The following is a 24054-nucleotide window of genomic DNA, read 5'->3' on the forward strand; positions in this document are numbered from 1 at the left end:
AGAGGAAAGTTTAGCAAGGCAATATACAGTGTAATCAAGTCAAGTAACGAACAAAGAATTTTCACTGTTTTTACCACATATTCAAAATAACTTCAAGAAATGTTGTCAAGTACTGCGATTCATTATTATTAATACCATCCTCATGACTTTGAAATGAATTCTTGAGTTTTCGCCCAAGAAATAATGAAAGGTTGACACAAAAACACTCACAACAAATCCATCTCATAAAGAAATCAATAGAAGCATTCATATAAAATTTTGACGACTTTTCGCCCCATTACTTTATGCAATGTTTTCACTTTCGCGACAAAAACTATAAAAAGTAGAAGAAGCAACTGTCAATAATGGCTGATGGTTATAAAACAGTAAAATTTCAATCTAGAGCATAATGTTCATCCAAAATTAAAAAAAAAAAAAACAAGTTTGAATGCATTTTAGTATTGTCATCAGCGACAGTAAAAATGCCCATCATATAGAACAAAAAATATACAATAATTCCGCGGAATGTAAATTCAAGAGTCTCGTTTAAAGAATAAAACATTGGTCATAAAGAGAAAAAAAAGAAGGAATCGTACAGCGTACATTTGGGCTTCATTGATAATATAATTTAGTGTCAGGATTTTTGAAATCACCAAAACAACATTCAATATTTCTTTAGGTTTATTTATTTACAGAATCAAAAAAATATCCCATCGAAAAGAACATTTCCATTGTTATTCTTTTTGTTTATACATCGCAATTCTAAATAGCTAATTAATCTCTAAATAGAGCTATTATTTCTTTGTAATTTTTTTGTTTTTAATCAATTTATTATAATCTTGCCATTGGTTTTTATTTCATTTTTTTTTTTTTAATAATATTTGCCACTTTTTCTTCATCATCTTTTTTGTTTTATCAATTTGAAGACATAACAAGGCACTTATTACATAAACATTGATTTTTTCAATTGACGTTACAAGAGTGTTGTGTGTATTTCTTTCTTTGTTTGTGTGTGTGTGTGTGTGTGTGTGTGTGAATTTGTTTAATGTGTGTTTCGACATCATCAAAAAATTGACTTGAGTACTTGCATTAGACAAACAACATTCCAAGAATAATAAATTGTGTAAATAACGTTTTTTTTCTTCTTTTTCATCTTGTGTACAATGTGTATTTAAAATTGATTTATGTTCTTTCTACTTTCAAAATGATCTCAATTTGCCAAAATAACATAAATAGATGCTCAAACGATGCTTTCATGCTCGGGTGCTGGTGGTAGTTCACCAAATCCGCTGAATCCTTTAACACGATTCGGCACGACTGCTGTTTTACGAAGTGATGCATCGTTGAAACCATTGCCTTGAAATATATTGACCAACCACGAACGAATCGAGCCACGGTTTACAGTTTTCTTTGGTGCTGATGCATCGCTGTCGCTGCTTCGATTAACTTGAACTGTTTCCAATGAGCGCCATCGTTTTTGCTGCAATATATTTTCGTCCTGTGGATTATTTAATGAATTTTGGCGATAGAGCAACGGACAATGGGCATCTTCGCCTAACAATGTTGTTGTTGGTCCATTACAATTATTGAGTCCTTTGTATGAATTTTTCGCTTTTTTTACATTTTTATCTATGCTAACCGTTGAATCATGTTCCGGCGCACATATCATGCGAGTGCTGCCAATTTCAAAATTGCAACGTAAATTATCTAAATTAAATGGTTCGGGCATTGGATCTCGGCTGATCATTGAAACACCAGCATCCAATGAGCATGCGCTTCGATCGATTTTTGCCAATGGTAAACGTTTCGAATCAATACGATTACGTAGTTGATTACTTGGTATGATGATATCGAGTGATTTACTTTCACGCAATCGACTTGCCACATTTGAATTTAAATCGAGCGTACTGAGAAATGAACGATATTTATCATTCATACAGGTTAAAATGCGTTGGGGTCGAACCATTGCAAATGGTTTTTTCTGTATATAATCGAATTGTTGCAATTGATACTGGTTTATTGAATCGTCGTCTGCTTGTTGTTTAAAACAATCATTATTTGTAAGTGATTCGCTTTGCTCCAGGGTGGTTCGAGAATTTTCGCTTAAATACAATGGTGTACGACTCAGTTGTTTTCGTTGACTAGACTTTGGCGAATATTCTACTACCCGCTTTAGAGATCCCTGCAGACTTGACACACTTTCACTATCATTACACCGTGGTACATTCGATTGACGACGACTACCGGTTGTTGCGTTATTACCTAGAAAAGCAAGAACCGAGAAAGAGAAAAGACGAATTTAGAAAATTGTTCAGTTGTTTTAGCTCATTCGAATTTGGCGTCCATTGAAACACTCACCAAAATATTGGGCACCAACATAGCTCGGCTGCCGTGAATCACTGAATTTTGGACTTCGTCGTGGTCGACAGAAGAGCGGTGGTAAATCATTCAAATTAACTTCTCTTCGTTTGATTGCTTTATCTGTTGCACCAGTCAACCAATACGTTTTCACCTTGCCTTTCCCCTTAAGTTCTATTTGGCCACGTTCTTCAATTTCATAGCCGCCCAATCGCTCTAACAGCTCTTTACATTGTCCTGAAATGTGAATTTTTAATGCTTCACCTGTTGATTCCATGCGAGAGGCCGTATTCACTGTATCGCCAAATAGACAATATCGTGGCATTGTCAGTCCAACAACACCAGCCACCACTGGTCCGGTATGCATGCCTATAATAAATACACCCAAACACATATATGCCAGTGGTTAACAAAAATCACAATGAGTATTAAAATAAATCACTATCAAAATGCATTCATACCAATTCGCAATTTAAGCATTTCATTTGGTCGATGCGATATTTTATGCTGACGCACTGCACTTAAGAGATCCAAAGACATTGATGCAATTTCCCCAACGTGACGTATATCATTTTTGATCGGCAAACCAGAGACCTAAACAGAAATACACATTATGCTTAGCTCAACTATAATAATAGAGATAATTTGTGATGGATAGTCAACATACCACCATGTAGGCGTCACCAATTGTTTCCACTTTGTACACGTCATACCTAGGAGAATCACAAAAGAAAAATAATAATAGAAATAATCAAAATAGAATAATAAGAAAGCGTCGACGTTATACCCTTTGATTATGCGATCAAATACTGTGTACAAATCATTTAGAAAATTGACCACTTGCAGCGGTGAACTTTCGGCCGACATCGCTGTAAAACCGACTATATCACTAAAGTAAATTGTTACCTGAAATTTAGTGACAATTTTTTGAAGAGAAAATGAATTAATCATTGGTGTTTGACATTTTTGTTTCGATGTTATTTCAATTTCAATACTCACCGAACTATATGAAACGGGCTCAACGCCATGACCTTTCGTTAGATTTGCTGCCACCGTTTTCGGTAACATTCTGTGTAATAAGTCTTCCGTTTTTTTCTTTTCTTCGCACAAAAGTCGCGTTCGTTCATTTACTATATCTTCCAAATTGTTTGCATACTTTTCCATCATTTCCATCATTTGATCCATTATATTTTTGGACTTTCCGCCTCGCATTTTCTTTAAGCGACTCCTATCGAATGAAATTAACGCAAAAAAAAAATTCAATAAATTTGTTATTTATTAGAGACAACAATCTTACCGAATTGTTGGGAAATCGGGTCGAACTTCTGGATTTTCATCCCAGCATTCTCTGATACAATTGATAATATAATCGGCGCAATTTCCAGAATCTTGAATGCATTCAATATCCGGTCGAAATGGATCCTCATTGAAGCTCGGAACATGCTTTACCATTTCGATAATTTCTTTTGGTTCATAGCCAACTTGACCGAATGGTCCTTTTCTACCAATTACTTCATATAAAATGATGGCAAACGCATATGTATCGGCTTTTTGTGAACCGTACACATTACAATTGCGTAAAATTTCGGGTGCTTTCCAAAATTGATTTCGATAGTATTGATGTTCACCGATCGATTCATTTTCGGCACAATGTCGTAAATCATGCAAACCAAAATCGGTTACTTGCAATAACCAACGTGATGTCACAACACAATTTGATGATTTTAAATTGCCATGGAAGCATAGGGCTGAATCATGTATGAAAATCATTGCCTGAACAAAATGAAGAAAGAATAAAAAAGGAGGAGCATAGATAAAAGTGCAATTTTATGACAGTGAGTGATATTGACATCTCTCGCCCTCACGCTCACCTTGATTAAATCGTGTATCAGTGACGCTATGAATAAGTCATCTAATTTTATATCCTCGTTTTCGATAATATCGTACAGACTGCCCTTGGCACAATAATCAGTGACTAGTAGTATTCTCATTGGTTCAACGCACGCGCCAATAAAACTATTTATATTATCGTGACGTAGATCGCGCAACAAACGCATTTCTTTCATAATATCACGTGAAATGTCCCGTTTGCGAGCGAACTTTAATTCCTTGATGCGAACAACAACTCCGCGAAATTTGCCCGTTGTTGTAAATACTTGATTTGAACATCGTGATCCAAACGATGCAGCACTGACTAGACTTAATTTACTTGGTGACGATACAATGTCGTTATTGAAATAGCCCTTTATTTCAGATGAATCGATTTTCCACAGCAAACCTTCGATCTCCAATTCGATTTTCCACTTGCGATAAATGCTCAACATCACCACTATTTCGTACGAATGCAGGCGTGATGAAATGAAACAAAAATTAGAAAATGTTTGCCAAATGAACACGATGACCGTGTGCTTACCAGTGCTGCAGAATAGCATGAGTGCTAAGGCGCCGGCAATAACCATTGACGTAATATGCGTATCATCTTTTGGACATAATTCATTGTTGAAACCACACGTTGGCTGATCGATTGGTTTCTCATTTCCCGGCCAGTCAATTTTTATGGATGCATTTATAAGTCTATATACCTACAATAATACATATAATCATTAGATCATTCAATTTTTCATCATTCATAATGTTATACTTTTTTTTTCATCAAATTTTTTTGTTCTCAACATTATATAAGAAAAAAAACACGTGAAATATCATTCTATTGTTTAATTTGGTAATGCACACTACGGATTAAATTGATGACATTGTCAAAATGAAATTTTTCCATTCATGTTTTCCGATTCGAAGCAATTCGGAATGGAATTGTGTCCCGGAATACAGGCACATAAGAAGAAAAAACTAATAATCACAAAACGACAAAGACGACTCACTCACTGGAAAATTATCGGCTTGCTGAAAGTATGCCACTGGAACCATGTAAAAATCGCAGGAAAAATTCTCGCGCGTCATTTTATATGGTTTGAGCGCCAGTACAGAGAAATTACCTTCAGAATCACCATTATGATCGATTTTTATAGTCGAACCAGTTATACCTGAGAGAAATTAAATTTCAAATATAATCAATATATAAATATAATGAAGGCATCAAATGCCCATCATTCCACTTAAATTCAGAGTCTGAATAGTTGCTTTTAGAACCGTTGATGTTCAATTCACGAAAACTTTTTATTGAAAAAGTATTTTACCAAAAGGCGAGAAAATCAACGAAATAGTGCTTACTTTTGTAAGTGCGGTTTTTGATGATGGTCTCAATGATTCGTGTGCCATTGTTAGCAACATCTTGTATAACTTTGTCGGTGAGTTCTCGTCCCTCCTCCTTCTCCTGTTTCAACGATTGATCCAATGCCCATGCATACAATCTTACAGAATCGTACAAATATGCTGCATAGATCGATACAAACTGCGAATAAATGTATTCAATTAAAAAAAGTGTATACTTTGCAATTTTTTCCAAAGATTTTTCGATACATTTTTAAACTCCATTAAAAAAATGTATCGTTTCAAAAAAAGCTCTTCTTTTCACATCTCGATTTTATTCAAATATCATGCATCCATCTTTTCACATTCTCTCACGTTCTCTGACGCTCTTACAGAAACACACTGAATGCACAGCCTCATTACGAAAATTGATTACTGCCCCATTTCCATTGAAAAATGTTCATTGAATTTAAAATATTTTATCGTACATACAAACAACGATAAGGTACAAAAAAAAATAAACGAAAGTGCAAAAGGATACAATATTAAAATACCTTGGTATAATTGTTGAACAGACTGGGTAGCAAGAAATTGAATGGTGCTTTGGTATTGTATTCACGAACTTTTTCCGTAAATTTCTCATAGTTTTCGCTCGGTGGTGTTGCAACAACAACAAGTAAACTGCGTCCGCGATTCACAAAGTTTTCGATTTCATTGCATTTTTGCAGTTTCGTTAATTGATCCGGTTTATATAGGTATTGATGTGCTTCTCTATTGTGTGATGTAACACGCGATGCAATGCCATTAGCCATATTCGATGCAACATTTTGTGTGTATATGCGTAATGAATCGCAAAAGAGATAAAAGAGAACGAAAAGATGTTAATTAAATTTGCCATGCAATGTCAAAAAGCGATCGATTGGAGCAGAAAAAAAGGAAGAAGAAAAACGATTGAAATTTACGTTAAATAAAGCAAAACTTGATAAAGCTTAGATTTTAAATTAAAAGATAAAAATTGGAATTGATTCGGAGATAACCGTTCTACAAGACTTTGGATATGCGAAAATATTTATATATCTTTTTATTTTAATTTTTCAATCAACAAGTAACGCGAAATCAAATGTATCGAAAACTAAATAAAAGGAAAAATAAAAGGAAAACTAACGAACTACAGTTAACAACAACAACAAAAACGAAACGGTTAAACAAAGGATAAAAAAAAGAATCAATTAAATGCTATTTAAAATGTATTATTACAAGTACCTTGGTGAATAGGTCATCATATCAACAAAAATTACCATATATTCACCTTTCGAGAATAATTGCATTGTGTCCATAGATAGCATCATGTCGTTAAGTGCGGGTGCTGTGCCAAGAAACACATAGATTCGAGTTCCGTTTTTCGTGTTTTGTATGAGCTAAATTCAGAGTAGCAAAACGAAAATAACAACAAGAAAGAAAACACAACACAAAGATAGAGAGAAGAAAAAAAACGAGAACAAAAAATGCAGAAAAAAATGAGAGAAGAAAAAAAACAAATGAAATAAAATAGAAAGCAAAACGGTTAAATAGAAAACTTGTCACATAATTAATTATAGTTTTATATTTTGTTGTTGTCGTTTTTGTTTCGATTTCTGATATAATCTTTTAATTACTCTAACAGATTTGAATTTAATGGGCCACAAAACAAGTTTCATCTTCTACTCGTTGAGATTCTTGCCACATTTGTTTTCTACCTGTTTTGTTTTTGTGTTACTATTCTTATTAGTATTATTATTATGACTTTTTTTGCACACGTGTATTTTTTGTTTTTTTTTTCTTCTTTATTTTAGTTTTGTGTGCACGATTAATGTGATGATTATGTTATCAGTGTCGATTAATCTACGATGTGACACACTAACCTGATGCCAGTAACTGCTACGGCAGCATGCCAGATTATTTTCACAGCATTTATGATTGTCGATCACTGTTTTGCAGTGATTAATTGTCATATTTTTTGACTTAGCTTGCTTTTGTAGCGATTTTGCTACAGTTGTCCATACTTCTTCGTGAATTATTGAAAATTTCTTCCAACCATAGTAACTGAGTAGAGATATCACCGATTTGGTTACCTATTGGTATGGAAAGGGGAAGGAATTGCAAATAGAATTTTGACGTTTTTTTATTTTCATGAGATTGACTCTGTTTACCTGAGTGTCTGGAGGCTCGGTACGAGCAAATGTTGGTATGGAGGTGGTCATATAATCTGAACATTTCTGAAATTCAAAACAATTTTGAATCAATTGAGTGTTTTGTTTTATCACAATATTCAAAGATTGAAACCGATCGAAATTTACGATTCATCCTTAATGATCGTTTACATAATGAACACAGTTTGATATTCTTGCGAGAAAAAATTCTAACTTTTTCAAAATTATTTTTTTTATATGTGGTACATACATAGGAAATCATTGGGATATTTCGACTCTGTGAAACGATGGCTTCGACATGACAAGAGCCTTCTGGTCCGAAAATTGTTGCAACACCATCACAGATCATTTCAGTTATGGCACGTGTAGCTAATACGGTGTCACCGCGTGTATCATTCCATCGAAGAGATAGCGTTACATTTGGTAGTAAAAGTGGATCATTGTTTACCTGAAAGAAAATGTCCAACGTTTCAATTTAAAATAAATTGGCTTTTGTATTTAAAAAAAAAATTGAAGACAAAATCATCTCTCAAAAAAAGATCTTTCAAAAATGTTATCAAATATATACCTCGTCTAAAGCCATTTGGATTGCACCTGATATGGCAAGGCCTTGTTTATCTTTTATGTCACCTTTAATAGCCGTTAAATATCCAACAGTAAGCACAGTTTTTTTGTAGATATATGGTTGTAGCGAATGATGATTTCGTGCGCCGTCCGTTGGAATTATGAAAAAAACTGTGATTACGATCCCTATCAATGCTAGCAAAAATAGCTTGAAGCGCCAACGCGTCATGACCCCTTAGAATGGGGCCGTTCGGCGCGTTTCCTCACGTTAGAAATTACCTGTAAAAACTTACTCAAATCAATTTAAAATTGTTAAAAATTGGCGACATTGTAAAAATCGTCACACAGAACTAATAAAACCAAAAATTGCTTACCATGTGTTAATAGGATTCGTTTCTTTGATTTTTGTAGGCGCATGACTTCCCGCCAATATGGCAAAATCACTTTTTCGACAGCATTTTTGGTGTCCAAATAAAAACCAAAAACTAACTAATCTTCAATATATTGAAACCGCAAAAACGAAGTCAATATCAAATCTTGTGCGGATCACTAGATGGTTCGCGACAAACTATACGCCTCTCACATTCGATAGGCTGAACTTTCTGGGCCTCATAAATTTCGTCTGAAATCACCAAAAAAAGAAGAAGAAAAAGAGAAAACAAACGAATAAAATATCATATGCTTTGAAGTTTTGTAATTTATTTCTCGCATAATCTCACTTAATGATATTGACGAATGGTTCGACGCCACAAATGTATTATTATATTGGTAAAACATAAAGAAATTACCATGTCTTGCCCAACAGTACAAGCTAGGGGCTCGGAACTTAAAAAAAAACATCAAATAAATACGGTTTTGTATGAATTTGGTATATAGCGACAAATATTACAAATATTCATGATTATCGTAGTTTTTTGTAATTATACAGCTCGTATACAGCAGCGATTTGAAACACACACACAACACAAAATAAAATTAACAATCATGTTGCATTTCAGGCTAAAAAATGATATTTCTTCAACAAAAAAATAATTTGGGTGAAGAACTTCAAAAGTGTGTAATTAATATTCTTATAGTAAGCCTTTGTGATTTTATAAATGAAGTTCCACCAAATGACATGCACCATTTGCCGGCATTTTGGGTATTTAAGATAATCAGGAATAATGATTTTATTCACGAATATTCACCGAAAGTGAAGTTATTCGTGAATATGCATGGTTTTTCACGAATAAAAAATACTTCCGAGCCCCTAGAGCGCAAGTGTTGTGTATGTCACTGTTGCGGGCGGATTAACATATGTTGGTTGAAGCTAACGTTGCTTCAGCACACGTTCTATTCACAAAAGTAACGTAATGAGTAATGTCGCGAATTAAAATAATTAAAATAATTAGATAAATAGACGGAATCGAGCTTAGGGACTAAACGCGATTGGAATATGACTCGCTCTAATTATAAGATAGCCTCGTTACAATTTTGCTTTATGCTCTTTCTAGGTACTTTCGTTCGTTCGTTCGGTTGGCTGTATGTTTTTCTTCTTTTAATTTTACGGTGGTCACGAGCGCGCGAACGCGCACCACACACAACAAATGTGATGTCTTCGTCTTGCATGCTTAAATGCATCGCTCTTATTTCTCGCATGTTACTTTCAATGTAATTGAACATTATTCCCTGACATTTGCCACTATATCCTGCGGTAGCTTTCTTTCCATTACGCAAACATACATTGAACATACCTCCACCATGCTCTCACCACCATGTCACCATATACACATATCGATAGAATATTGACACAGAACCATGTTCAACTTTGTTTGAAACATTTGACTTTGTCGAACAGTTTGTTTGCTTTTTCATTTTCTTCATTTTTCTTCTTCGTGCCCATTCTCTTAGGTTCTGTATATCTTTTTGTCGATTTCTATTATTCCCCATAGACGATCAACGTTTTTTTTTTCTCGAACGACAGACTGTTTTACAACTCAAAAACATTGTTTGCGAACAACGAATTTGGGTGCGTCGAAAATTATTATTTTTATATAATTTATGAAATCCGACCAAATATGTTTTCTATATAATTTGTTTTTGCGCAGCAAATACTGTCGATTCTGAGATAAATAGAGAAATGTTTTTTTAATTCACTATTTTTCGTCAATCTTTTTTCCAGCGTTCAGTATGTCTTTGATACTATGTCGGTTGTCGGTGTGTTTATTTTGCATTGTGTGTGGTTGTAACAACATCATAATTTGATGCACATGCCAAAATAAATGAACATGCTGAATTCTCGTTCACACTTTAGTCATAATTCAAATTCATCTAGATAATCGTTTCCTTTTAATCGTTGCAACGAATATGCAGACATCCTCTACTATCTATTTCAATTACAGTTTTTTTTATCCTCTCACTTCAAAACTCACTTCCGTACACATTCACAACGCTATTATTAATTTATGGCATAGAAAAATGTTGAAATGACATTGACATTTATATCTGTTGATGTTGATTGAAATAACAGTTGATTATAGTGTGAAAATAATTAAATATACGACAAGAAAACCGAATCGAATGATGCACCATTGAAAATTTCCAATCAATTTTTGCTGCTGCTGATGTTATTGCACAGCTGAAAAAATGCCGTTTGATTCACACAGAAACTAGTCAATTTTTTCTTCCACTCTTTTTACTTGATTTTCCGTATTGTTGATACAAAAACCCCACTGACAAATATTATTATTCGAATTTTTACACCATTTTTCTGTGCCGATACAAATTATGTTGTATAGAAATCAAATATTCTCTTTTGGATTTTTTTTCACAGACAAATTTTCATATGGAAAAAGATCCGTTGGAACGTTCAAATGTTTTTTTTTTTCTTCATATTTTTAGAAATATTTTGGATGTAATACAAACCTTTTGTCAGTAGGGAAACGCAACATAAATACCATTTTATGAACTGCACAATCGAGATAGAGACAACAAGCGAAAAAAAACCGTACATCCTTTTATCGTTCATTTTTCTACACCGAATCGATAACTGTACGAGTGCTGTTCATTCTCTCTGCGAAAGAGTTCGATAGCACTTGAAGAGCGCGCGCGTTTATAGTTTGGTGTTTAGTTTATGCTATTTTATCAAGATTCACAGTGTGAAAATGCAATTTTCGAGAGCGGTTATGCATTTTCTGTGTTTGCTGATAATGTTTTACTAATGATATGTGGGGCTATTGACGTTATACATCAATCTTACAGCAAAAAACATTTTATATATATTATGTGTAGAACATCTCACTTTGTGGTGCATCAGCAGCGTCTTGCATATGACAATCCAGTCAACCGCATTCATTACGAAACGTAAATGGAGAGATGGACGCAAAGAAACGTAAATGGAAATTTTGATTTAAGAAATTTGATCATTTTTCTTTTGCGATGCAAACGATTTACATCTTGTTAATCCATCAGTTTCGAAGCGAACGCAAAACGTTGAATGCGAAGTAAATGGGTGTTATGATTCATTGCACTTAGCCCGTGGCAAAATTTTCTCTTCCACTCTTAGCTGGACTAAACTATTTATCATTTATCAAAATGATACATCTTCCGCCACAGATCCTGTTTATATCGGCATCTTTGAAACACCTTGCCATTTATATTTATTATATATGTCTTTATATTTTGCACAAAATCATTTGCTCGAGAATTCAAATGAACGAATGTATGAATAAAAACTTTGGTATTTTCTCAAGCTCATAACTCATCATCATAATTATTAAACTTCGCCATTACATTTCAATCAAATGAATTTGATTCATTTTGAATCTATACAAATATAAATAAATTCGTTTTCTATCGATTCGTAGTCGAATTTCACAAAATTGCCTCAAGTCATGTTCAGTTCGAACGAAACAATCAAATCGATCGAAAACTGTATATCTTACTCTACTAAAATATGAAACAACAAAATTGTCGTGTAATTTATTACTCGTTGTCAATGGTGGTAGTTTTTCGTTAAAATTTGCATCATTTAACTGTGCACACTGTATTTGTATATACATACATATATTTGCCACATGACAACACGATAGAACTAAATATCAAAAAAAGTATTTCAACGTCAGCAAAGAGCAAGAATGCATTACACACTAAACAACGACAACGAAAAGCTTAAGTTGCTTGTATTTTGTTTACTTAAGCAAAATATTGCATTTATAATGACAATTTATGGTGATGCATGTCCAACTGTTGACTCGAATATGAACGAAAAACGCATACAAACAGACGCGCGCGCAAGCGATAGAGAAGTCATAAAGGAAAAATTGCCGTGTGTACTTGAATGGTGAAGTTCAGAATTGACCGATTTTTCGAAAAAAATGCCGATAAAAAAGAGAAATCATCTTCGTTTTGCAAAAAAAAAAAAGCTTTAAATCACGTGCAATTATTATTTCAGACAATAAGAATAAAAGCAATATTACATATTGTTCAAACTACGGAAGATAACCGAATAGAACATTTTAAAATTGGCAAAATGACGTTGGATCCAATGCAGGAACAAATCATTGTGATTTCCTCCATTGTTGAGGAAATAAAATACAAATTTAGTGGAAAAGCGTTTTTATCTAAATGTTTGCATAGCATAAATCGTGTTTCACGAATGCGTGCAAGGGCGCAATTGGCAAGCGTATCGCTTCAGTGACACTAGTAGTGCATGTTGTAACAGACAATGCAAAAAAAAAAACAATAATGGATGAAACAAAAATTAATTTTATCTAAATGGTGAATGCAACGATCAGCTCGTTTATAACTCACACAGAGAACAACTTGACGAAGAGAAATCAGAAGATGGAAAATGATTGGAACCATAATGTTTTCAAAAATTACATGCGAAAATCTACTGACGACAAGCTGAAGCAAAAATTACGATAAGGAGCGAGCAATAGATAAAAATGCGAGACTGAAGTCTTAATCATATATACATGTATGGCATACATTGGCTGTGCACTCACTTTGATAAACATAATATTGAAATGTAAACACTTTTATTTATGACACAACGATGATGAAATTCAAGTTCAGTGTTTTCTATTGATGCACATTTCGGTCTTTGTTTTCCTATCGTTTTATTTTATTTTCTCATGAAAATTCCTCGATTTCTGTTGGCGTATATGTTCTTTATTTCCTTTTTATGCTCATTCACGCGTAATTTGTTCAAGTTCAAAAGTGTGAAAAAAAATATTGTATATTGACATTTTCGAGTGTCATAATTTTGAAGCATCTTACTGTTGTGCATGGTTCGACAGAATTTGAGTTGAGTCATTTGTACAAAAACAAAACAAGCACTATATTCATTGAAACTTTGAAGTAAACACAAATAAAAATCCAAATTCAATGGATTTTATTCAAGGAAAAAGGTGATTATATTGAGGGTTTTCTTCATCTAATCAGATATTTGAATCATGGAACCCGCCAATTCATTGCCGTTATTAATATATTATATGTGTTTTCATATTTCGGTTTTTAAAGAAGATACTTTTTTATGAGTTTTTGAATGAATTGTTTACCCGATTACGATTTCCGATTTTCTGATGACATTGTCACAAAACGTACATTTACGTATGTTACATTTCTTTATATTATATCTATAATCTAAAAAAGTCGTCTATATTTTTGTTGAAGTAAATTTAGTGCGTCTTTCTTTCTCGATGATACTGTGGAAATCGACAAAGATCAACGCCAGCAAACAAACACACATTCATATCTATCTACAGTTACAACGCGTTCAATGCTGTTGTGCTGCTCAAGAGCAGAGATCTCTTTGCATACATAATTATTTCAGAATATTTATAGCTCTTAATTTAACAGTGTGTATTTGTGTAGTTTTCAATATTTGTGTGTGTGCTGTGCTGTTTTTTTTTTCGTCGTTTTTCATATCATAATATTCGTTACTGTTCAGTCATCGTAGTCGTTGATAATGTTGTTGGCGTTGTTGTTGTTTTTGTTGTTATTTCTTCTTTTATTTATATAATTTGAGCTATTTATAAACCTCTTTTATAGGTAATGTATTCAGAGGCGTACATTACAACGTCATAGTAAGTAGAGTTTTGTTGTTGCTGTTGTTTTTGTTGCATTGTGTGCTGATATTTAAATGTACTTTTCCTACAATATATGTAGATATTTATACGACATTGTGAAACAGGGTGATGGACTAATCGGGTGACCGAACTGGTTTCGCAATGGACAATGGCATGGTCAGTGCTCCTTGAGATGAGATTCACCTAAATCGCCGAATCAAATATTGCCTACATGCATATCAAAATACATACAAAAATAAAGTCGTACCCATTCCAAATATAAAAAAAGAAGCACGATGTACCCTGTACGATGGGTACATTGAATCTTTGGGTTTGAGAGGTACGTGATGTGTATGCGCAATTACTGTATGAGCTTAATAAATGCTGTTTTTTTGCTGGTATTGCTGCTGCTGTTGCTTGATTTCAATTCATGTCCAATATCTCTATTTTATTCTCTTTTTTAGGCTTTTTGTTTGTCGTGTTGTTGATATTTATGTGCCGTCATCAGTTTGGTGTTTAAAAGCAAAAACATAAAAAAATAGAAGAAATACCTTAAACACACCCGATTTGTTTGTCGATCGTTTCATTAAAATATCGGCACAAGAGGGAGATAGAGAGAGAGAGAGAGCTAGCGCGGGTGCGCACATTCATGATATTTATTGAAAAAAAATATATCGCATAATTTGAAAGAGCGTGTGCTGGCATTTATACTCAATATTTGATTGCGCGCGATTTCGGGCCAAGCCGTGCCGATATCGCATTTCAAGTGTGTGTCCATGAGACATGACGAATAAAGTTGTGCGCGCGCTCGCTCGCTCGTTCGCTCACTCATAAGCTTTTCAATCGACACTTCGTAATTGATTTCAGGTGGATAACACTTTGGTTGTCGTTGGGTCTTTTTTTATGTGTTCTCTTTTCCATTGCGCGATCAATTCAATTCGGACATGATAAACTGAAAGCAAACAAATAACGACACAAAAATACCAGTAATTAGCACGCGTACAAATACATATCATTCTCTGGCTTCGCGTACATTCTTTTCTTAATTTGCTTTGCGCATAATACAGAGAAGGAAGGGAAAAAACAACTTCAATGGTAGATCAAATAAACAACACATTGGCAACACATGCGCCTAATCGAAAGATTTCAAGAACATTTTGAACATACAAAAAAAAACGTACCAAATTCCAACCAACAAGTGTGGAAAATACATATTTATCGGGTTTTTTTTGTGCGGTAGCTCTGTAATAATTCGTCATTTTTCCTCTGTTACTGTGCGTCGTTTGCGGCTGCATCAAAAACTTTGTATTTAAACGAACGAAAGGCATGCGTCCAGTTAAAATCAAATATGGCACACATATTTATCAACGATTTACATGCTTTTTTAATTCCTCTTGAATATCTTGACTGTGTAAAGAATATGTGCGCACATTCGTCAAAAGAAGAACAAACAAAGAAAAAATTGTATAGACACATTTTCTAGTCAAAAATATCTTACAAGCGCAAACAATAACGATAATGACGAATATTAATTATGATGCGTTAGAATTGATGTGTCAAAGATGAAAAACGTCAATTTTATTTATTTTATTAATTTTTTATTGTCTGACTCTTTTCTTCGTCATCGATCGCTAGCTAACGCATTCGCTCTATATCGGAATGTTGTTTAGAGAGATCGTATATATACATGTGTTAAAGGAATGTTGTATGTAAGCGTTATCGCTTATAGGCTTGCTCTTGGATTTTTCAGCGCTGCAAGCATTTTTTTTGTCTAATAAAATATTTACTCCTTTCATCTTTCTCTTCCCATTTCTTTTATTTCGAAGCAATGACTTGACAATTTAATGGCTTTATAAATTGAATCGCATTTTATTTTTAACATTTGGATTATGTTTTATCAAGACATCATAATTTGTAGAGAATGGAAAAAAAACTGTACGTTAATAATCGTGTTTATGTTGAATTTGTATGCGCGTAGGTGATTAAAGTTATTGGCTATTAAGAAAAATCGTTGAAAAGGTGAAAACATCCTACATGCAGGTGTACATTTTTTCGATTAAATAAACAAATAAAATGCATCGTCGGCCCCGAGCGCGAAATAATGTATAATGAGTAGTAAAGGTTATGAATCCATCCGTTTTGAAAACCCATTAACACCAATATTGTGCGCTGATGTAAGTACGCGCTCGCGCGCGCGCGCAACCACGTCTGTTGTTATTTCATTTTTGTTTTGTTTTAAATCAACCTCATAAATTGAACCAAAACTCAAGCAGCTACCGCATCAAGTAGCATTACTCATCTTTCCAATTATAGATCGCACATAGATAATAATAAATACTTGTGGCATTTGGAACAACGGATCAACAGTTTAAAATTATGTTTACGGTGCGGGTTGCATTTTTTTTTTCTCAATTCGATCATTTCTACTCTATTCTATCTATTCATTTTCTCGATCTTCCGTATTTAACCGAATGTTCTTCGTTGAATTGTTTGTTTTTGTATCTAAAATACATATATGCCGTCACGGTTCTAATTGAATCGTGACATAAACAATCTTTCTGTATCATAAACAATAATCGATCTCAATTAACTTCGACGACCCGACAAACCGTCTAACATCTAAATTAAATTGATACATGTTGTATATTTATCACCAAATCATTTCTAATAATAAAACACAATGCGATCGCGCGATCAAATTATAAAAAAGAAAAAAATCGAAAAATCTCAAATTAGTAATAAAATACACTATATTGACACAAATATGATTAGAATCCGATTTCTATAAATGTTTTAATTTCCAGTACAAAAAAAGCACACCATCACATACATAGAGGCGACTATGTGTTTAAATTATCGGCAAATGTGTGAATGTGAGAGTGATCATGCATAAACGAGACATACTAATCAAAGTATTGGCGTCGAACCAAGTACGAAATGTGTCTAAAACTTGATTGAATGTAAACAATAAATATAGAATTTAAAAAAAATTGTTGTACCTTTTTCTCTATCAATGGCTCTCTGTCAAATGGCGACTTTTTTGATCCGTAATTTCTATTGGGGGGAATATTTTTGTGCGTTCTTTTTTTTTCGGAGCTGTGACGTTTCAGAAAACCACTTTAAAAACTTGTGGAAATCATCGATCGGTATGTAGATCACGCCAGTTGATAATGTCCCGTATATCAGTCTATTGCGTCATGTGAAGTGTGTGCTGTATAAGTGTAATTTTATTCAGCTTTTTATTCACTGTACTTTTTTTCCTCCTTTCTTGCCCTTTTCTTCTTTAAATATTTAACTCAGTCAACAATTTCACCGTTCGTTTTGTTTGATATGTCGTCGTCGTCGTCGTCGTCGTCGTCGCTTGAATGTTTCACAATGATGTTTTTTTTATTGTTTTATTTGCACTAATTTGTTTGCTTTTCTCTTAATGGTTCAATGGCACTGTCGCTCTTATTTTTCATTTCTGTTCCTGTTTCAATTGTTGTCAATAGTATTTTGGACGTATCGCTACATTGATGCTATGTCCATCTCCGTTATTTATATGATTATATTATTAAATTTCAATTTCATTTTTATACGAACGATTTCTCTTTTCGTGTATCTCTTTTTTATCGCACAAAATACACATTCTCATTCTATTATTTTTTGATATGTGGTTTTAAGACCTGTACGACTTTTTCTCTTGCTTCTTCTTCTATTCTTCACTCCGTTTCTCACTGTATCATTTAAGCGATATCACATTCTTTTCAACACGGTATTTAATTTATTGTATTTTTTTTTAATGCACACACGGTTCACTTGCGATGAATGATGATGATACGCGCAACCGATTGCGTCTACAATATATTATATCATCGATGCTTTTCCCCTCTATATGTGTGACATTCTCTCCATTCTTATTCTCGATCTCTGTTCATTTTTTTTTGTATTTTGTTGCATTCACTATATACATTATACAGTGTTTCGATTAAAGACGTCACGGTGCCAAACACGCGTTACAAAAAAAACACTCGCGCTTTCGTTATGGATTTTCTGCACAACTGCAAGGAACAATAAATTCATTAATTAAAGTGCGCTGTGATTTATAAGCCAAAGAGTAGTATATGCGAAATTCCACGAAATCATCATTTTCAAGTTTCCGTCTAGCAACGGGTCATTGAAACAAACACATTCAATAAACTATGGCTAATGTATTTAATCGTAAACACACACACACACATTTATATATTTCAATGTGTATGAGAGACAAACTAGCTACTATAGCTACAAACTGGACGAAATATCTTGTGCCTTACAATGGAATAAACAGCACGGTCTTTGAAGAGAGGAATCATAAAAATGAATGTGCATGTGCTTTAATAAACGGATTTGAGTTTAAGATTTTCGAACGGTCGGACGATACTAGATATGGAGTTTTGTTTTTGGAATAATGATTGAGCAATTCAATGGAAAGAATCTTCTTTGCTCGCTCTCTTTCTCTTTTATTCTCATATTCTTTCTAATGCGATTCATTTGCAATCTATAGTATGCGCAAACACTGTCACAAATACGAAATGCTTCGTTAGTCAGTGAGTGAAAAAAAAATGACGTTGACGGCGATGAAAATACATACGCATTATTCAATTCAATCAAATCAAATGATGTGAAACAAAAGAAGCACTCAAACAACAACAACAACATCATCATCATCATCATCACTATGCAAGCACATATGATTCATAATGAATTGAATCGGCAAGATAGTAACATCAACATTTTATGAATAGTCAAAGAACGGCGTAAGAGTAAGTATACTTAGCGATATGACGATAAAGACAAACGGTCAAAATATATAAATCAAAGCCCCGGCTAGCAATCAAACATATGCAATACAAGCGCGCGCACACACAAACATTTCGATCGAAAAGAAAAGGAAATCATATATGATGCGGTTTTAATGTGTGCCTCTTTATTGCCGCGATTTTTAGACATGTTCCAGTTCGCAAAAAAATGTGATCATTTATCAACACATACACAGCGAGAGAAAAAGAATGACGCTAATTTTTTTGCATTTTATGTGCGATTCACCAAAATCGTTCGATGATTCAGCAATTGCTGATTGAAATTATATGGGATATTCTGGGACGATTTGCGTGCATGACTGAAACTGTAAACAGGAACACAACAATAACACCAACGAATCATCTCTCTCTCTCAACTCCATACAGATTTTATACGAACAACTGTAAATATTATTGCGGCCAACTGCAAAACGTGCGGGTATGATTTAACGTACGAAGAATTATGAAAGACATTCATTTGCGTTTTGGGAAAATATGTTTTTGAAACAAAATGCGGTTATAAAGTTCATATTGGCGTCTTGTTCTCTATATCTATCGTACTCACATACACACACACACCCATACGTGACATCTTTTGATCTCTTTTGGGCCAAAAAGCCGAATAATTCTTTTTCAGTGCATTGAAATTAGCAAACAAAAGTATGTACATTAGAAAAAAAGGAAACAAATGAATACTGTGGATGAGGGTGCAGAAAGACAGACCGACAGATAATAGAGGCATAAAAAGATGCAAGAGTAAAATGAGCGTTGACTCGACACAAGCGCAACAAACGACAATGGCAGAAACGCGAATCAAAAACGAAAAATATAGCGCGCATATACTGGATTCTCCATATATTGGGATTGAAAACAGATTTTAGCGTTTGTTTTTTATTCTCTTAACTCTCTGCCATACACGACAGATTAAGCTTATTAATCGTTATTTAGAAACTACACTTATTATCAGAGCGAAAAGTACAACAGCGGCAACAGTTCGAATCATCGTTTGGTTGAAGAGCGGGAGCTCGTGCGCGCATTCGGCAGCACACATTAGCAAACGCACATTGAAAAAACAAGGCCTATGCTATGTGATATGTTCTCACTCGAAATCAAAATCAAATACACACCAAAACCGACAGCCACAAGATCAACGGCAAAGCAAAAAAAAAAAAACAGAGAAAAAAATAACAACAATCAACACAGAAGAATCACATACACAACGTCGTCGTTGTCGAGCTCATGAGCATGAGCACACATCGCGCGCGCACTATGTACAACGGTGCAGTACACGGAGCGAATGAATGCCAAACAACGAACAAAATGAATAAAAAAAATATAACATACAAAGTGAAGAATTCAATTTCAAAGATGTATTCGTAGGCAATAGTTAGAGCAGAAATACGCTTAGTGTGTGTAATATCGTTGCTGTTGTTGTTGTTGTTGTGCAGAGATAACGAGCGAAACCCGATTAATTTTATTTTTAAAACATCGTTTCGCCTAAGTATATTTTTTTCCTTATTTCATCGTGCGCTTTTTTTTACTTATTCCTTTGTGACTTCGAGGCTTCAAAAAAAAATTGATTCGCACAACACACGAATAGCTATCTGAAAATAAAAGAATATGTGATCTGTTGTGTGTTTATTTTGCCTGTCGGGGGCTACTGATTTTCATCGATTTTCGGTTGAAGTCAAATATTGTGTACAGCCGCTTAAGCGTGTGAACGAATATCAGAAAGAGCACGACCATGCGCGCACCTTTTCACTCGTGCCTTCGCACATCTAATATTATACAAAAGAACATATTTTACTCTCTATGGTTGTTATTGCTCTCGATCTTTATCTATGTACTCCTTGTTTTTCTGACTCACTCATAGCAATTCTAGAGATTCAATCGAATCGCTGTCTCTCTCTCTCTCTATCGATTTTATGATCGCGTTGCCAATGTGTCTATATGGATGACCATCTCATATTTATTATTGTCTTTTGTCATGGTCCACGTAACTCTCAATCGTTTCCCATCTCAATGTGACAACTCTTTCAACTATTACCACTTCAATTGACACTTGAACAATGAATAAAACAACAACCAACAAAAAGACGGTAACCCTTTGCTTTATTTCGAATACTAATCACATTTCCGTTCTTTTAACTGTATTTTATGTAAACGACTTATTTAAATTGTGTTGTTATTTTTTTTCCTCTTTCTCATTTCAATGCTTTACACTTTGCGCTATAGTATTCGGCATTTTATATTGAAACAACAACAGTCTAGAGAGAGAAAGAGAGAAAGAGAGAGAGAGAGAGAGAGAGAGAGAGAGAGAGAGAGAGAGAAAGAACTGTGTAAAAACGGACTTTGGGCTAAATGGTTTCGTCGTATGTGTGGTCTACAAACAAAATGGGCAACATCGCATTGTGATATTGATATGAATTCGTTCCCGATCGAGTGGCTATACCGAACAAATGTTTTTCTTTATACGAAACAAAAATGCCAATCGAATGTTCATTTAAATTGTCAACATTGCAATTGGTTGAAATTTAAATGGATTCATTCAGAAGTATAATTTATGATCAAATTTAAATCCAACTGTGAACGAACTTGCCATTTAAACGGTTACTTTCATTTTCGTACGACAAAAAAAAAGTGTGCTGATGAACCATGATCATGAACTCTGGTATGTCAAATCGTCAGACAGAAAAATTCGGTCACACATATTAACACGTACACACACACACACACACACATTCACACTGAAACACATGCAAACTTCTTTCACTATCACTGCTTTAAAACAATTACGATTCTTTTCTTTGCCTTTTCCATTGTCTTATGTTGACAAACTTTATACATTTTTTTATTCATTTCGTCGATCTTGTTCGTTGACAAAAAACAATGTATACAATTTCAATCTATTTCCAAATCGTACGATATGCGTGAGCTGCTCACCCTTTTTTTATTCATACGTTTGATTTTTGATCTGATCATCGTTTTTTTCGTAAAAATGAACGAAATTCAAACGCAAACTACATATGACAAGAACAATATGCCTGCATTAAAAGGGCCAAAAACAAAAACATAAGAAGCAAAAAACCTAAACCATCGTCGTGATGGAAAATCCAGTATTAAATTGTTATGTTTTTGTTTCTGTCCAATGAACACACAAACAAAATAACAAAATTTAACAAATACTACATTACACATAGAGCAAACTGAGGAAATTGTTTTTTATGAAGAAAGTGATTTGAAGCGAAAAATAAAAATCAAAATACATACAAAAACACTCGATCGCACGCACACTTTATAGCTCCCACTTAGATGGAATTGTTTTAAGTAATAATAATTTTCGTATTTCGGATTTGATAGTTTTTGATTACTGTTGAACTGTACTGTTTGACTTGGGTGTACAATTTTCAGATGAATGGATAATAGTCTTTGTTTGTAGTTTTTTTTTCGAATTTTCTCAATGTTGATTTGCCGTTGATTGGTGTGTTACCATTTCAAACTGTTAAACTGTTATGATCTTTATTTAGTTGTTGGTTTTTTGTGTGTTGTTGCTCCTATAGCGACTTGTTTTTATTCTTTGCCTCTTTTAATTTCAAATTTCATTTAGTTTAGTGTGTGACAAGAATTGGTCGATCGTCGATTTTCTTTAGAAAACAATCAGTGTTCAGTGTTCACCATTCGAATACATTTCAATATGTTGTTTTTCTCTGGTGACTTCTCTATCTCAGTCTGTTTCTATCTCTTTCTTGCGTTATTTTCCCTTCTTCAAAAGTGCTTGTGATCAAATTATATATAGGCTATTTTCGGAAACAAAATTTATTATGTACTGACGGTTTCGAATACGAAACACAACTGAACAAAGTCGAACATGAGAGAACTAATACTGGTGTGTCGACGATGATTATTGTTGTCACATAAAACCAGTGATGGCCATATGATTCTCTCTCATCACACACACACACACACATGCATATGCGCACACATGCACACTTGAGCATTCACGAACACATGTACAACACACATACACATAAACGTACTTCAGTGATTTGTGGACTAATAGAAATCGTGCAGTCACCTGATACACGCTCAATAGGTTCACAGATCAACACTGTGCATGGATCATTCTATTACTCTCTATTGATATTGTTTATTGTATCGGAATTTACCTTACCTGGAACAGAACAAATTATGATAAAATTAAATTTAAAAAAATGCCTCAATCGAAAATAAACAAGCCCCTTTCCGTTCGCAGCTAGTACAATAGTAAGAACGTTTTCTTTTTGTTTTGTTTGAAAAATATGTGGTATTATGAATAGTACGCATTTGAGCCCATCCTTGGTTTGTCACCAAACACAACATCAATTGCTGATCATTTTAGTCCAACTCACATGTGCGCTACACGAATGTGTGTATATCTCTGCTCGAGTGTTGTGTATTTGTCGTCAAATGTGGACAAAAGCAAAAGACACATATAAACCAAGAGAGCGAGAGTCAGAACACATACACACACGGACACGGACACAGACACGAGCAACAACACAACATCAAAAAGAAATACAATCAAGAAAGAAAGACGAAGAAAAAAACATTGTACCAGAAGAATAAGAAAGAGCGCGCGTGAGACACGAGAACTTGTCAACACATGTGACCGAACGAAATGCACAATAAATATATTCAATCCAAATGGTTAATATTTATAGTAGTAGTAAATACATATCGAATGAAATTGCTTCGGTCTTTGTTGCTATTTGTTTGTTTGTTTTTTTTCTCTTCTTTTGCTTCTTCTCTCTTTCTCTCTTCGCTCTTTCTTTGATTACATTTCTGTATTCATTTGGTTTGCCTTCTTTGCCCGTTTCACACAAAAAAAAACACACTGTGGTGAGC

At 34.0% G+C, this 24054-nt stretch overlaps 1 protein-coding gene across 5 annotated transcripts; it reads right to left on the bottom strand.

Annotated features, from left to right (window-relative positions):
• Nucleotides 1-839: 839 nt before the first annotated feature.
• Nucleotides 840-23008, bottom strand: LOC116340018 (receptor-type guanylate cyclase Gyc76C-like). Of its 5 annotated transcripts, none has more exons than XM_031766152.1 (20): nt 22857-23008; nt 17350-18390; nt 8672-8919; nt 8302-8576; nt 7984-8181; nt 7734-7799; nt 7446-7655; nt 6808-6962; nt 6099-6315; nt 5566-5746; nt 5221-5378; nt 4751-4919; nt 4209-4666; nt 3635-4110; nt 3337-3565; nt 3125-3243; nt 3005-3050; nt 2799-2931; nt 2338-2706; nt 840-2241 (listed from the first exon to the last, which is right to left on the bottom strand). In XM_031766152.1, exons 4-20 carry the CDS (start codon nt 8524-8526, stop codon nt 1220-1222), a joined length of 4431 nt encoding a protein of 1476 aa, XP_031622012.1. In that variant the 5' UTR covers nt 8527-8576; nt 8672-8919; nt 17350-18390; nt 22857-23008; the 3' UTR covers nt 840-1219. The 5 variants fall into 5 exon arrangements, with proteins under 5 accessions (XP_031622012.1, XP_031622011.1, XP_031622010.1 ...); XM_031766151.1 differs by having other exon boundaries at nt 22661-23008; XM_031766150.1 differs by having other exon boundaries at nt 22542-23008.
• Between the last annotated feature and the right edge of the window lie 1046 nt (nt 23009-24054).

This window comes from Contarinia nasturtii, unplaced genomic scaffold (genome assembly GCF_009176525.2).
Source record: "Contarinia nasturtii isolate CC-2019 unplaced genomic scaffold, AAFC_CNas_1.1 Cnas_scaffold_630, whole genome shotgun sequence".
Classification (NCBI taxonomy): Eukaryota; Metazoa; Arthropoda; class Insecta; order Diptera; family Cecidomyiidae; genus Contarinia; species Contarinia nasturtii.

Bases quoted from the DNA above. Each gene is read 5' to 3' on its own strand.
- LOC116340018 (XM_031766152.1), bottom strand. From the start codon at position 8,526: ATGACGCGTTGGCGCTTCAAGCTATTTTTGCTAGCATTGATAGGGATC. The intron at 7,656-7,733 runs GTAAACAGAGTC...CCATACCAATAG, and splicing joins CCGAGCCTCCAGACACTCAG to GTAACCAAATCGGTGATATC. The intron at 4,667-4,750 runs GTAAGCACACGG...CGTACGAAATAG, and splicing joins CATGCTATTCTGCAGCACTG to TGGTGATGTTGAGCATTTAT.